At 44.5% G+C, this 14,465-nt stretch overlaps 1 protein-coding gene across 1 annotated transcript in view; it reads left to right on the top strand.

The window, feature by feature from the left end:
* The window catches only part of NOX1 (NADPH oxidase 1), a 42,684-nt gene that overhangs the window by 7,815 nt on the left and 20,404 nt on the right, over positions 1-14,465 (top strand). The window contains exons 2-4 of the mRNA XM_082263349.1: positions 179-274; positions 1,618-1,728; positions 13,330-13,414. Of these exons, the coding sequence (XP_082119475.1) occupies positions 179-274; positions 1,618-1,728; positions 13,330-13,414 (292 nt within the window). The remainder of the gene's footprint in view (positions 1-178; positions 275-1,617; positions 1,729-13,329; positions 13,415-14,465) is intronic.

Genomic DNA, 14,465 nt, shown 5'->3' with positions numbered 1-14,465 from the left:
CGGAATCGGATATACATACACTTTAACTTCTCATCTGTCTGTTTATGTACAAACATGAATTATGAAAAACATAGGAATCTTTTTTTTTTTTTTTTTGTATTCTTCTATTTCACTTAAAAAAAAAATATATATAGAGAGAGAGTGAGATTGACTATTTATATATTTTTTTGTCTTGCAGGTTGCCTGGTTGGGATTGAACATCTTCTTGTTTACTTATTACTTTTTATTGTATGAAACAGGATCGTCATTTGCATATACCAGAGTTATCCTAGGAGTAAGTATAGATGCATACGTTCTGTAACTTATATTCGATTATTGTTAAAATCAGACATAAAAAACCCTGAATATAGGTGCTAATAAAAGTTCTATATAGCTAGTACAGTAATGGAAGAATATGTATATACTGTATGTGTGACAACTGTAGCTCCCTCTATAGATACAGTGGAGGAATGAGTGTAGACACCCAGGAACAGGAGGTGTGTTATTCAGTGTATTACCAAGTAAAAAAAAAAAAAAGGGGGGGGGGGCTGAAAAAAGAACACAAACCTATCCACAATCAACCAACACACTTCCTATAGAAGGCAATAGAATGCAGCAAAGAGCTACAGAGAAGATTTGGAGATGTTCATTTTAGATGTGCAAACATTGTGCACAGGTAGTGAGGAAAGCAAATACAATTCTAGGATGCATCACTAGAGGGGTCACCATCCGATGGAAGGAGGTCCTGATTCCTCTATATAGATCTTTATATCACTAGAGGGGTCACCAGCAGGAGGAAGGAGGTCTTGATTCCTCTATATAGATCTTTATATCACTAGAGGGGTCACCAGCAGGAGGAAGGAGGTCCTGATTCCTCTATATAGATCTTTATATCACTAATGGGGTCACCAGCAGGAGGAAGGAGGTCCTGATTCCTCTATATAGATCTTTATATCACTAGAGGGGGTCACCATCCGATGGAAGGAGGTCCTGATTCCTCTATATAGATCTTTTTATCACTAATGGGGTCACCAGCAGGAGGAAGGAGGTCCTGATTCCTCTATATAGATCTTTATATCACTAATGGGGTCACCAGCAGGAGGAAGGAGGTCCTGATTCCTCTATATAGATCTTTATATCACTAATGGGGTCACCAGCAGGAGGAAGGAGGTCCTGATTCCTCTATATAGATCTTTATATCACTAGAGGGGTCACCATCCGATGGAAGGAGGTCCTGATTCCTCTATATAGATCTTTATATCACTAGAGGGGTCACCATCCGATGGAAGGAGGTCCTGATTCCTCTATATAGATCTCCATATCACTAGAGGGGTCACCAGCAGGAGGAAGGAGGTCCAGATACGTCGGGTTAGGTCTCTTCCAAGCCTAGTAGTAGATCAAAAAAGACCTTGTCATGCAAAGCTTATTCCAACCCAATTCCCTCTTGGATCCCTACATCCTTTATACCCCTGTGATGAATCCACCTCCCTCCCCCTCTAAGGTACTGCCTATGAGGAGCTATACTTTGGAGATCCACTTCCTCTTGACCTGCCCAGAAACACAGTATCAATCATAGTGTAACACAATCTTAAAGGACAGAAAATATAACTAACCTTTCATATTTCTCTTCATTCGTAGTCCGCTCTGGCCTGGGCTCGAGGATCTGCCGCTTGCCTCAATTTTAATTGTTTGCTCATCCTCTTACCTGTCTGCAGAAATCTATTGTCGTTTTTGAGAGGGACCTTCTCAGTAAGTAGAAACATTTTTTTTTTGTGTAAAAATACATTGGTGGTCAGTGGGAAGAATTTCCCTTACATTGGTGGTCAGTGGGAGGAATGCTCCTTACATTGGTGGTCAGTGGGAAGAATGCTCCTTACATTGGTGGTCACTGGGAAGAATGTCCCTTACATTGGGGGTCAGTGGGAAGAATGTTCCTTACATTGGTGGTCAGTGGGAAGAATGTCCCTTACATTGGTGGTCAGTGGGAAGAATGTTCCTTACATTGGTGGTCAGTGGGAAGAATGCTCCTTACATTGGTGGTCAGTGGGAAGAATGCTCCTTACATTGGTGGTCACTGGGAAGAATGTCCCTTACATTGGGGGTCAGTGGGAAGAATGTCCCTTACATTGGTGGTCAGTGGGAAGAATGTCCCTTACATTGGTGGTCAGTGGGAAGAATGCTCCTTACATTGGTGGGTCAGTGCGAAGAATGCTCCTTACATTGGTCGTCAGTGGGAAGAATGTCCCTTACATTGGTGATCAGTGGGAAGAATGCTCCTTACATTGGTGGTCACTGGGAAGAATGTCCCTTACATTGGTGGTCAGTGGGAAGAATGTCCCTTACATTGGTGGGTCAGTGGGAAGAATGCTCCTTACATTGGTCGTCAGTGGGAAGAATGTCCCTTACATTGGTGGTCAGTGGGAAGAATGCTCCTTACATTGGTGGTCAGTGGGAAGAATGTTCCTTACATTGGTGATCAGTGGGAAGAATGTCCCTTACATTGGAGTTCAGTGAGAAGAATGTTCCTTACATTGGTAGTCAGTGGGAAGAATGCTCCTTACATTGGAGGTCAGTGGGAAGAATGTCCCTTACATTGGAGGTCAGTGGGAAGAATGTCCCTTACATTGGTGGTCAGTGGGAAGAATGTCCCTTACATTGGTGGTCAGTGGGAAGAATGCTCCTTACATTGGTGGGTCAGTGCGAAGAATGCTCCTTACATTGGTCGTCAGTGGGAAGAATGTCCCTTACATTGGTGATCAGTGGGAAGAATGCTCCTTACATTGGTGGTCACTGGGAAGAATGTCCCTTACATTGGTGGTCAGTGGGAAGAATGTCCCTTACATTGGTGGGTCAGTGGGAAGAATGCTCCTTACATTGGTCGTCAGTGGGAAGAATGTCCCTTACATTGGTGGTCAGTGGGAAGAATGCTCCTTACATTGGTGGTCAGTGGGAAGAATGTTCCTTACATTGGTGATCAGTGGGAAGAATGTCCCTTACATTGGAGTTCAGTGAGAAGAATGTTCCTTACATTGGTAGTCAGTGGGAAGAATGCTCCTTACATTGGTGGTCAGTGGGAAGAAGGAGGAGGACACACCCAAAGAGCTCTCTGTGAGATCCAGCCTTTTTTCAAGCCTGGGCCTTGCTTGCTAGCTTGGCCCAGGAACAATGCCTGATCCTGGGGGAGGCCCTGGGAGGGATCCCCCTGATGACACGGGGCCTAGTGAGGAGGAGGTGGAGGACCTGTCTGTGGGTCCAGGCCCTGGTGAGAATGCGGATGTCTTCAGCCAGAAGATTATCAATCGTTTTAGGGCGATTGGGAGAGCGGAAGAAAAACTTAAAGTTTTGAAGGCTGAACACAAATCCTTCAAAACCAAGTATTTCCAGGCCTGGAGTAAAAATCGCACAGCCATGAAGCCTGAGTTACAGGAATTGGAAGAAAGGGTAAAGGAACAAACTTTATTATTGGAAAGGCTGAAAGACAGAAGTGGAGCATTTAAAGAAAAATTTGACAATGAGAGGCGATTTACCAGCCAAGCATCAGCAAGTTCTGTGGATCAGCAGCCTCAGTTAATGGATGACCAGGCTCCATCTGCCTCTGCACCTCTCCCCCCATGCCAGAACTGGGAATCACCAGCGGCAACCAGCCAGGGGGTTGAGAGTGGACATGGATCCCTGACATTCATCCAGCAGATGGAGTCACCCCTGAAAGCAGACAGGTTTGTATTTTCTGATGATCCATCAGAAATCCCTGAGGATGGGCAGAGGAGATTCAAGTCAGCAAAGCCAGTAATGGTGGAGAAATCCCAGTACACCATGCTGCCATCCAACATGTCTGCCCCATCTGCTGTAGTGGATGGTGTCCCAGGTGAGAAAGAGCTCTGCATACAGCTACCTATTGGAGTTACCGCTGTGGAGAAACCGACAGACATGCAAGCCCCGGACCATCAGACGAATGTGGATGGACCTGCATTAAACACCCCAGGCATGGATTTTGCTGGTCTGGCTGAGACCAGTAGTCCCACGGCAAGCAAAATGGTTGCCAGCTCCAAAGAGCCTGCTTCATGTTCACCTGAGCCTCCCAGTCTTCCAGTGCTGATTGCTGATGGGGGAGGGGATCAACATAGTTCTGGAAGTGGAATGGAAGTAGCAATGGAAATATCCTGCAATGCTTTACCTGCTGCTGTGTTAAAACAGAATGCTATTTCCACAGCTGAAAACCCTGTCCTAGTGGAAGAGAAGATGACAGCTGGAGTTCTTACCAATGCAGCAGCAACTATGGATTCTGCTGTGAAGACAACAGCAATAATAAGTATCCCAGCAAGTATAAAAAATGACAATGTTAAAGCAATGAATGTGGTGGGTGGTGGTGAAGGGGTTAGTAATGCTGGGAAAAATAAAAATGACATTTCTCCTCCTGCTCAGCAGAGGAAAGATTCGATTGCACAGATCAATCCCGAATCTGTGCAATCGTTATCTGCTAAGTGTGTGTCAGATAATTTAAAAAAAACTGTTGGATTTTCTGCTGGGAGGAATGTTGGAAGCTATGCTTCAACTTTGGGGAGTCACACCAGGGTGGGTGGTGGTAATTCTGTTATTAGTCAAAATTCAGGGAGGTTTGGTGGGTATAGGAGGAGGAATGTGGTACAGTTGAGGTGGGTGGGGGATGGAACTCCACCTGTAAGGGGGAGGGTGGCTGAGTTGATTTTGGAAATGGGGTTTAAAGCTTGTGATATTTTTGCTTTAATTTGCCCGGTGGGGAGTTATGAATTCGATTTGTCGTTTGTAAAACCTGAAAGTTTGGATCTCTTCTGGGAGAGATTTAGGAGGTGCAAGGGCCTTCAGCAGTGGAGTGGTTTGGTGCCAAAAGTGATTTCAAGGCAGCCTCTGATAAAATCAGTGACCATTTTGGTGCGTAACGAATCCATACCAGAGGCTGATTTATTAGTATGGCTACGCCGATATGGCGAGGTCCTCACTCCACTGCGGAAGGTCCTTGATGAGCATGGGATATGGACAGGGGCCTGGACAGTGTCGCTAAAATTGGGGGTGCTGGGCGATGTAGTTCAGCACCTTCCCTGCTCAGCCTTTCTGGGTAGGGATAGGCTGACCATTTTCTACCAAGGTCAGCCTAAGGTATGTAATAAATGTGGTGATAAAGGCCACTTTGCATCGTCCTGCACCCACAAGAAGTGCTCACTGTGCCAGGATTTAGGCCATTTGGCCAGAGAATGCACCCAGATTCGGTGCAATTTGTGCCAGCAGCTGGGTCATCCATATAGCCAGTGCCCAGAGGCACTGCATAACTTGCCAGGATTGGAGACTGAGCTGCAGAGGCTTGATAAAGAAGATGAAGCAGCTGAAGTTAGAGAGGAAATTGTTGTTGCCCCTCCTGTGTCTGTTGTGTCAGATTCTGTTTCCCCTAGTGATGTGGTCCCTGAGTCTGTGTCTGTTGTGTCAGATTCTGTTTCCCCTAGTGATGTGGTCCCTGAGTCTGTCCCTCCTGTTGTTCCTACATCTACTGTGCGTAGATCCTCCAGACTAGCGGAAGCTGCTGGGGGGGCGGGTATAGTGGATCTTCCCCCTCAGCCTACTCCACCTCCAGTCCCTGTCTCTCGACACCGCAAACGCGGCCAAGAGGGTGCAGGGGTGCTGGATGGTGGTGAGGTCGATGGGGTTGAGGGAGGGGTGTCCATGTCCCATGTCTCACCCTCTGTTGTGGAGGATTCGGATGATGAGGGGTGGGAGAGGACAAAGAGGAAGAAAAAGAAGAAGAGGAAGACCAGTAAAGCGGTCACTTCTTCCTTACAGTTAGAGCCAGGAGGGGTTCCTCTTGGCAACACATTTTCGGTTTTATCAGGGGAGGAGTTAGTATCCGATTTATCTACTTTATCATCTATGGATGAGGGGGAGTCACATAGTGTAAAGAGAGCTGTTTCGGGTGATGAGAGTGTGGTGGAGGTTAAGAAACGACTACCCCAATCATCCTGATGGCAGTGCCCGCTCTGATAAAGGTGGCGACCATTAATGTCGCCAGCGTGAAATCTGCAAGAGCTCGTGATATTGCCTTATTTTTGCTCAGTGAGTTTGATGCTGAGATTTTATTTTTGCAAGAGACCTGGCTCAATACTTTGGCCGATGTCCATCTAGCAAAAAGGGAGTGGAGATGCGGTCCCTCCTTTTGGTCTCTTGCGGCTGAGCCTTGCAGCGGAGTTGCGGTTCTTTTTAAAACCGATATGGTAACGTGCCGGCGGATAATTGAGGTAGAAATGGGGAGATGCATGGTCTTAGACGTCTCTGTTAGGGGGCAGGACCTGCGCCTGATCAATATCTATGGACCGCAGTCAAAATGGGACAGGAAATGCCTCTTCACAAAGATCAAGCCCTTCCTTTTTACATCCCAGCAGGTTGTCTTTGGAGGTGACTTTAACACCATAATTAGGCCTGAAGACAGGAGGGTCTCCATAGACAGGCTGGGTTATGATAGCGTTTTTCTTAGAGATATGGTTAGACAAGCAGGCCTGGTAGATGTGCACATTAAGCACTGCCCTGGCAGCACGGGATTCACGTTTCAGAGAGGGAATAGTCAGAGTAGGATAGATAGGTTTTTTTTAAAGGAGAACTCTGCTTTTTCGGCTCCTGAGTTGAGGGCGGTGGAGTTCTCTGACCACTGTATGCTGTCTGTGACTCTGAATGCCTCGGACACTCCACCCAGGGGAAGGGGTACCTGGAAACTGAATTTGGCTCTCCTGGAAGATGTAGAGGTAAGACAATCCTTTGAGGATTTTTTTCAGGCACAGGTTTCTATTCTGGACTTTTGCAGCAGTAAGTCAGAGTGGTGGGAGCTTGTGAAACAAAGGGCGATTGGACTTTTCAAGGCCATAAGTAAGAAGAAGCAGCTTGGTATGTATATTGCCTACCAGCATTTGCGGAGGAAGCTTGATCGTCTTGTCTCGTATGGAGGAGATCCAGGGGAGATCTCGGAGGTAAAGCTTCTTCTTAGGAAGTGTCAATACGACCGGCATGCCTCCTTGGTTCTGGAGAGAGATTATGGGAAATATCACTCGCCTGATCCTTACCAGAACTGTAAGCAAGGCATAGCAGTTAAGACGGTCATAGGTCTGAGGGATAGTACGGGTTCCCTGGTGAAGTCCAGATCAGGGATCCTGGAGATCTTCAGGTCATATTACGCAGACCTTCTGGGAAGAAAGGACCTTAGTCGGGACAGGATGGAAAGCTTTCTGGATTCTACTCCAGGATTGGGAAATGATACATTGCCTTTGATGGATTTGACAGAACCAATTTCAGCGGATGAGGTAGTTCGTGCTATAGAGAAGCTGGCTACCAAAAAGTCGCCTGGGCCAGATGGGTTGACAGCTGAATTTTACAAGTGTTTTAAGTCCATTCTGGCTCCCTTTTTAACGGAGGTTTATAACAGCTGTTTAGATGAGGGTTCTCTCCCTCCCTCCATGAGGCAATCCGCTGTGATTCTTCTGTCAAAAGGTAAAGACCCCTCAATAATTGAGAACTGGCGCCCCATCAGTCTTCTCAATGTTGATAGAAAGATCTTGGCGAAGATTCTTTTTTGGCGCTTGTCGTCAGTAGCAGGCGATTTGTTGTCCAATCATCAGCACTGCTCGGTCCAGGGCAGAAGTACCTTTTCAGCAATTTTAGCTGTCCGGGAGGCTTTGGAGCGATGCAGGGCTGCTGGATGGAGAAAGTACTTGCTGGCATTGGATCAGGCGAAGGCTTTTGATCGAGTCAATCATGAGTACCTGTATTTGCTACTTGGTAGATACGGCCTGCAGGGGAGGTTTATTGATTGGCTGAAAACATTATATAAAGGGGCTGAGAGCTTCCCACTTGTTAATGGTTGGGTTGGACGGCCTTTTGAGGTTGGCTCTGGGGTGCGCCAGGGGTGTCCTTTGAGCCCCCTGCTATATGTATTCGCAATCGATCCCTTCATAAGAAGGTTAGAGAGTGGATCGTTGTGTGGGGTGCCTTTGGGCATTGCTGGTGTGCCGCCTTTGAAGGTCGTGGCCTATGCCGATGATGTGTCTGTTATTATCTCTGGGATGGAGGAGGCGCAGGAGGTGGTCTCTGTGATAGAGCAGTACACTGAGGCTTCTGGCTCTAAAATCAATCATGAAAAGAGTGAAGTTTTCTGGATGGGTGAGGAGGGTGAAAGCTTCGAACTTCCGGATGCCTTCCCAGAGCCCCAGCAGGAAATTAAAGTGTTGGGCATCAAATTTGGTCCTGGTGACTATGGTCATCGAAATTGGGAAAGCAGGTTGTTGAATGCCAATGCCAAGGTGGCAAGCTGGAAGAAATGGAAACTTTCCTTGAGGGAAAGGGTTGACTTGATTAAAACTTACCTGATCCCAATCTTTTTATATGTCAGCTTTGTCTGTATCTTGCCGGAATCTCTCTATGCAAGGGTGTACAGCTGCTTTTTCCAACTGTTATGGGGAAATAGGCTGAACCTGATCAAACGCAATGTAACTTACCTGTCCAGGCGGGAGGGTGGTCTAGGAATGGTCAACCCTATAGTTTTCTTTTCTCTGCTTTTTTTAAAGTATAATCTTGGTAATATGTTAGCAGAGACCCCGCCGGGATGGGTGGGTATTTTTCAATCTTGGTTTAGGCCTTTTCTGCGATGCTGGGAAGATGGCGGGCCAGTGAAAAGTCTGAGAGTCCGACATGGCAAGCTTCCGGCTTATGTTGCCCCGTGTCTGAAAATACTTAGGCAGTGGCAGGTGACAGTGGGGGATATCAAGTCCCTCCCCAGAAAGCTTCTGGAGAAGAGGATTTTGGGCTCTGCTTTCAGTGTGTCGCTGACCTTAAGGGATTGCCCAGGCCCTGTAATGAGGGAGGGGTTGCGTTTAATTAACTTAGGAAGAATCCCTTTGAAGTTTAGGGATCAAGCCTGGCTCGCTTTCCATGGAAGGCTCTATGTGAGAGGGAACCTGAAGCATCGCCCTGTGGATGATCGGGATTGTCCTAGAGCGGAGTGTGTTGGTAAAGTGGAGTCTATGGACCACTTTTTGCTCCAGTGTCCCTTTAACATAGAGGTGTATAAAAGGGTGGGGAGGGCTCTAGGCATCCCCTTTCTCTATCGCATGAGTTATGCGGAGTGGGTGTACGGGGCATTCCCGACTCTCTGGGATTTTGATTTGGATACACTTTTTCTAGTTAGTATAGTTGTCCGTTACTTCACGTGGAATGCACGGTGCCAGATTACCTTGCGGAAGAAAGTCCTCCCTGTCGAGGTGGTGGTGTACGATATTCTGGGTGAGGTTGGGAAGATTCGGGGTCTTGAGAAGGGCAGGGAGCCTCGAGCGGTCTGGATAAGGGCGTGGAGGAATATCAGACCTGCTTTTGGTGAACTGTCCATCTCTGGGTGAAAAGCTTTTTTCCTATGCTATTTCTTTCACGCCCTTAGCTTTTGTTAGTTAATATCTTCATTTTTGAAGAAGGGCTGCATGCATAATGGGAGTGGTTTTTGTTTCTTGACCTCGCAGGTTTGATGTCTGGTGTGGTGGTGTGAGTCTTATTAAGATTATTTTTCCCGGTAATGATGTGTTTCATGATGTGAGTTTTGTTTTTGCTGTAAAGCCATTCTTTATTTGAGAGCAGAACTTGCTATGTATTTTTTTTCCCTTTTCATGTAAATATGTATATATTTATTTATGTATATTGATTTTATGATTATTGATTGCAAGACTTTTAATAAACAAAAATTGGGAAGAATGTCCCTTACATTGGAGGTCAGTGGGAAGAATGTCCTTACATTGGTGGTCAGTGAGAAGAATGCTCCTTCCATTGGTGGTCAGTGGGAAGAATGTTCCTTACATTATCAACCAGTCACAGATCAAGGAACAATTTGCACCCTCTGGACTAACCCTAGGGTTCCACAGAGCCCTGGTTGAGAATAGCTGCTCTGTATTGTCCAGATATTACCCATATAGTCTCCTTATTGCATTGAATATCACTGAAGTAGGCAGCTATGCAATCCTTGGCACATTTAGACCTTCTTCAGGAGGAGAGAAGTAGCTGGACGATGGCGTAATATCCTACTTGGATTATGAAATCATTAAAAACATTCATGGGTGCGGCCATCCGCTATGTGGTTAATATCTGGACAACATAGAGGTAAAACACTGAATGTTCAGGGATATATCATTATTTGGTAGCAGTTGAAATCTTGAAAAAATGTGCCGCTCTTTGTTACATTTGAAAATTGAAAGCGACGATACAAAAATAACAATGAATACGCATTGAGAAAAAAAAAACAAAACCTCAAATATGCCTACACTGCAAAAAACGCCCTTTAAACAAACAAAGAAAGAGAAAATATGACATTTTTCGTTTCCTTCCGAGCATACCTTGCTTATCAGCTGAAAAAGCAGACCGGAAAATTTCCACTGATACTGAACTTTCCCCAACCATGAAATCGCTGAGAGCTCCTGGTGCCTCGCTCCTTCAAAGCTGCGGGTACCGGCAACCTCTGGGCTCCAAAGAATAAATCGTATAACAGAAACGGTGGGGTGCCCGAATAGGTCACATTTTAGACTCTCAAAGGCATTATCCCGTATAACGATTCAATATAATTTAGTTTGGTTTAGATCACTGGTCTCCAAACTGCTGCCAAGGGGGCCCTTTGCTTCCCTTTATCCATCCCTTGGGGCACTATTCCATCCACTTATACCAACAATGCGGCATAATTACTCTCACTGACACCAACAATGGAGCACTATTCCTTCCAGTGAGACCATCAAAAGGGCAGAATTTCACCTACTGACGCCAACGATGGGCCACAATTCCTCCCACTGACATCAACGATGGGCCACAACTCCTTCCACTGACATCAACGATGGGCCACAATTCCTTCCACTGACACCAACGATGGGCCACAATTTCTTCCATTGTCACCAATGATGGGGCATAATTCTTTCTATTGATAACAATAATATGCCACTATTCCTCCCACTGACACCAACGATGGGGCACAATTCCTCCCACTGACACAAACAATGGGCCAAAATTCCTTGCATTGATGCCAATGATGGGGCACAACTCCTTCCATTAATACCAACAATGTGCTACTAATACTTGCACTGACACCAACAATCGGGCACAATTCCCCTCTCCCCCTACTGACCCCAATGATGGGGCACTAATCCCCCCCACTGACACCAATGATGGGGCATAATTCCTTCCATTAATACCAATAATGTGCTACTATTATTTCCACCAACAATGGGGCACAATTCCCCCCCCCCCTACTGACCCCAATGATGGGGCACTATTCCCCCCCACTGACACCAGCGGTGGGCTAAAATTCCTCCCATAGACACCAACGATGGTGCATAATTCCTTCTATTAATACCAACAATGTGTCACTATTACTTCCACTGACACCAACAATGGGGCAGAATCCCCCCCCCCCTACTGACCCCAATGATGGGGCACTATTCCCCCCACTGATACCAATGATAGGACACTATTCCTCCCACTGACACCAATGATGAGGCACTATTCCCCCCACTGACACCAATGATGAGGCACTATTCCTCCCACTGATACCAATGATGGGACACTATTCCTCCCACTGATACCAATGATGGGGCACTATTCCTCCCACTGACACTAATAATGGGACACTATTCCTCCCACTGATACCAATCATGGGGCACAATTCCTCCAACTGACACCAATATTGGGGCACTATTCCTACCACTGATACCAATGATGGGACACTATTCCTCCCACTGATACCAATGATGGGGCACTATTCCTCCCACTGATACCAATGATGGGCACTATTCCTCCCACTGATACCAATGATGGGACACTATTCCTCCCACTGATACCAATGATGGGGCACTTTTCCTCCCACTGATACCAATGATGGGACACTATTCCTCCCACGAATACCAATGATGGGACACTATTCCTCCCACTGATACCAATGATGGGACACTATTCCTCCCACAGACACCAATATTGGGGCACTATTCCTCCCACTGATACCAATGATGGGACACTATTCCTCCCACTGACACCAATATTGGGGCACTATTCCTCCCACTGATACCAATGATGGGGCACTATTCCTCCCACTGATACCGATGATGGGACACTATTCCTCCCACGAATACCAATGATGGGACACTATTCCTCCCACTGATACCAATGATGGGACACTATTCCTCCCACAGACACCAATATTGGGGCCCTATTCCTCCCGCTGATACCAATGATGGGGCACTATTCCTCCCACTGATACTAATGATGGGACACTATTCCTCCCACTGACACCAATATTGGGGCACTATTCCTCCCACTGATACCAATGATGGGGCACTATTCCTCCCACTGACACCAATATTGGGGCACTATTCCTCCCACTGATACCAATGATGGGGCACTATTCCTCCCACTGACACCGATGATAAGGCACAATTCCTCACACTGACACCAACAGTGGGGTATTATTCCTTGCACTGGCATCAAGGATGAAGCACTAGTCCTTCCACTGACACCAAAGATGTGACATTGATTACTCCCACTGGACACCAAGGGGGCCCTGGTCTGTCCCCCTTAAGTCCGAGAACCATACACTGGCCCTTCGTTTGGAAAGTTTGGACACAACTGTGCTAAAGACATTACCTAACTAACATTCCCCTTCATTAGTAAGGAATAGGGGTACGGAAGAACAATTAAAGTCTATATGAGCCCTCACCTCGTAAAATAACTAATTCAGTTTAAAACGTATATATATAAAAAAAAAAGAAGTGTCAGCCAGAGGCAGAGGAACAGAAGAACACTGATCTTCCCAGTGATTAGCTGGGCATTTGTTCTGATATCAGTTTCAGTGATCATTCAGAATTCATTGACAGGTGCACTTGACCTCCTTCTGACCTGCATTTACCTGCGCTTATTGCAGATTATACATTCCAATAGACTTGCATAGGTATGGAAAACCAACTTGAAGCAAGCAAAAGCCTCTCAACACAGCTTAGGGTCCATTCACACCAGCCGCTGCGTTGGTGAAGCCTAAAGAGGCAGGGGTGTGGTTTGCAGATGACCGGGAGTGGAGGGTCTTAAACAGGAAGGGGTGTGGTCTTGGCAGGAAGGGGTGGGTCATATTTAAATTAGAGGGTGCACGAGTTTAGTCAGACCTAGGGCAGCACAAAACGTAAATACACCACTGCTGGAGGGCCTGATTCAGCCCACGGGCCTTGTGTTTGACACATATGCTTTATTTTGTTAAATTGTTTTAAAAACACCCCCGCTAGTATTTTTGCTAAGTGGGGAGAAGTTCTCTAAAAATATATTTTTTCTTTGCAGTGTTGTCGACGTTCAGTGAGGAAGCAGCTTGATCATAATATTGCTTTCCATAAGCTTCTGGGTTATACAATTGCCCTCATGACAGGTAAGACCGCCATAATTAAGCGCAGCTCCTTTACTGTGATATTGTATGTTAAAAAAAAAAAAAAAAATAGATATTGAATATATATAATCAAAGATTTTTAACAAAGCAAAAAATCACCATCATTTAAAAATAAATCAACCTGCGCCCTGGAAATGGTCTGCGTTACATTCAATTTTGATATTCCAGCTCTTACTTCCTGGTTCAGACGTCCTAACGTCACTGGCTCCGCCCTTACGCGCTGAGTCATAATTATTATAGCTTATTATAATGTATTTATTATATTGTATTTGTTATTATTTTATTATATTTTATTTATAGCTTAAGATATAGCTTATTATATTCTATTTTTTTATAAAATAAATATATATATATATATATATATATATATAATAATTTTTCTTTTCTTTTTTAATTTTCTAAAAAGGTGCTACTTTGTGTTCTCCAAATGAGTCTCAAGAACACAATTGTATCATAGTGTTTTCCCAACATTTCTAACATTTGTTATTTAAATATTAAAAATTCACTTACATTTTTTTTGTACAACACTGTTGCACCAAAGATAAAAAGCGTATACACTTTCCCTTTAAGAGATAACTCAGTAGTCATGCTCTTGAAAAAAAACTTACTTCCTGGTTCAGATTTCTTGGCATCACTAGCTCCGCCCTTACGCGTTGCATCTCAATTATTATATTAGCTTCCTTTCCATACACATGCATTAGGATATATGGATTATTTATTGGTTATTGTTTTATATATATAGTTTTTATAATAAATATATATATTATAAAAACGTATTTTTTAATATAAATAAATTAAATATATAAATATATATATATATATATATATATATATATTATAAAAACGTATTTTTTTAAATATATATATATATATATATATATATATATATATATATATATATATATATATAATATATAGATACAGATACAGATATAGATATATTTATTTATTATTTTGTTTTCTAAAAAGGTGCTACTTTGTATTGTCCAAATGAGTCTCAAGAAGACAGTTGAAACAATCATAGTGTTTTCCC

Source organism: Pelophylax lessonae (genome assembly GCF_965119305.1).
Source record: "Pelophylax lessonae genome assembly, chromosome: 7".
NCBI lineage: Eukaryota > Metazoa > Chordata > Amphibia > Anura > Ranidae > Pelophylax > Pelophylax lessonae.
The sequence above is the reverse complement of the archived record's forward strand: the minus strand, read 5'-3'. Positions and strand labels throughout refer to the sequence as shown.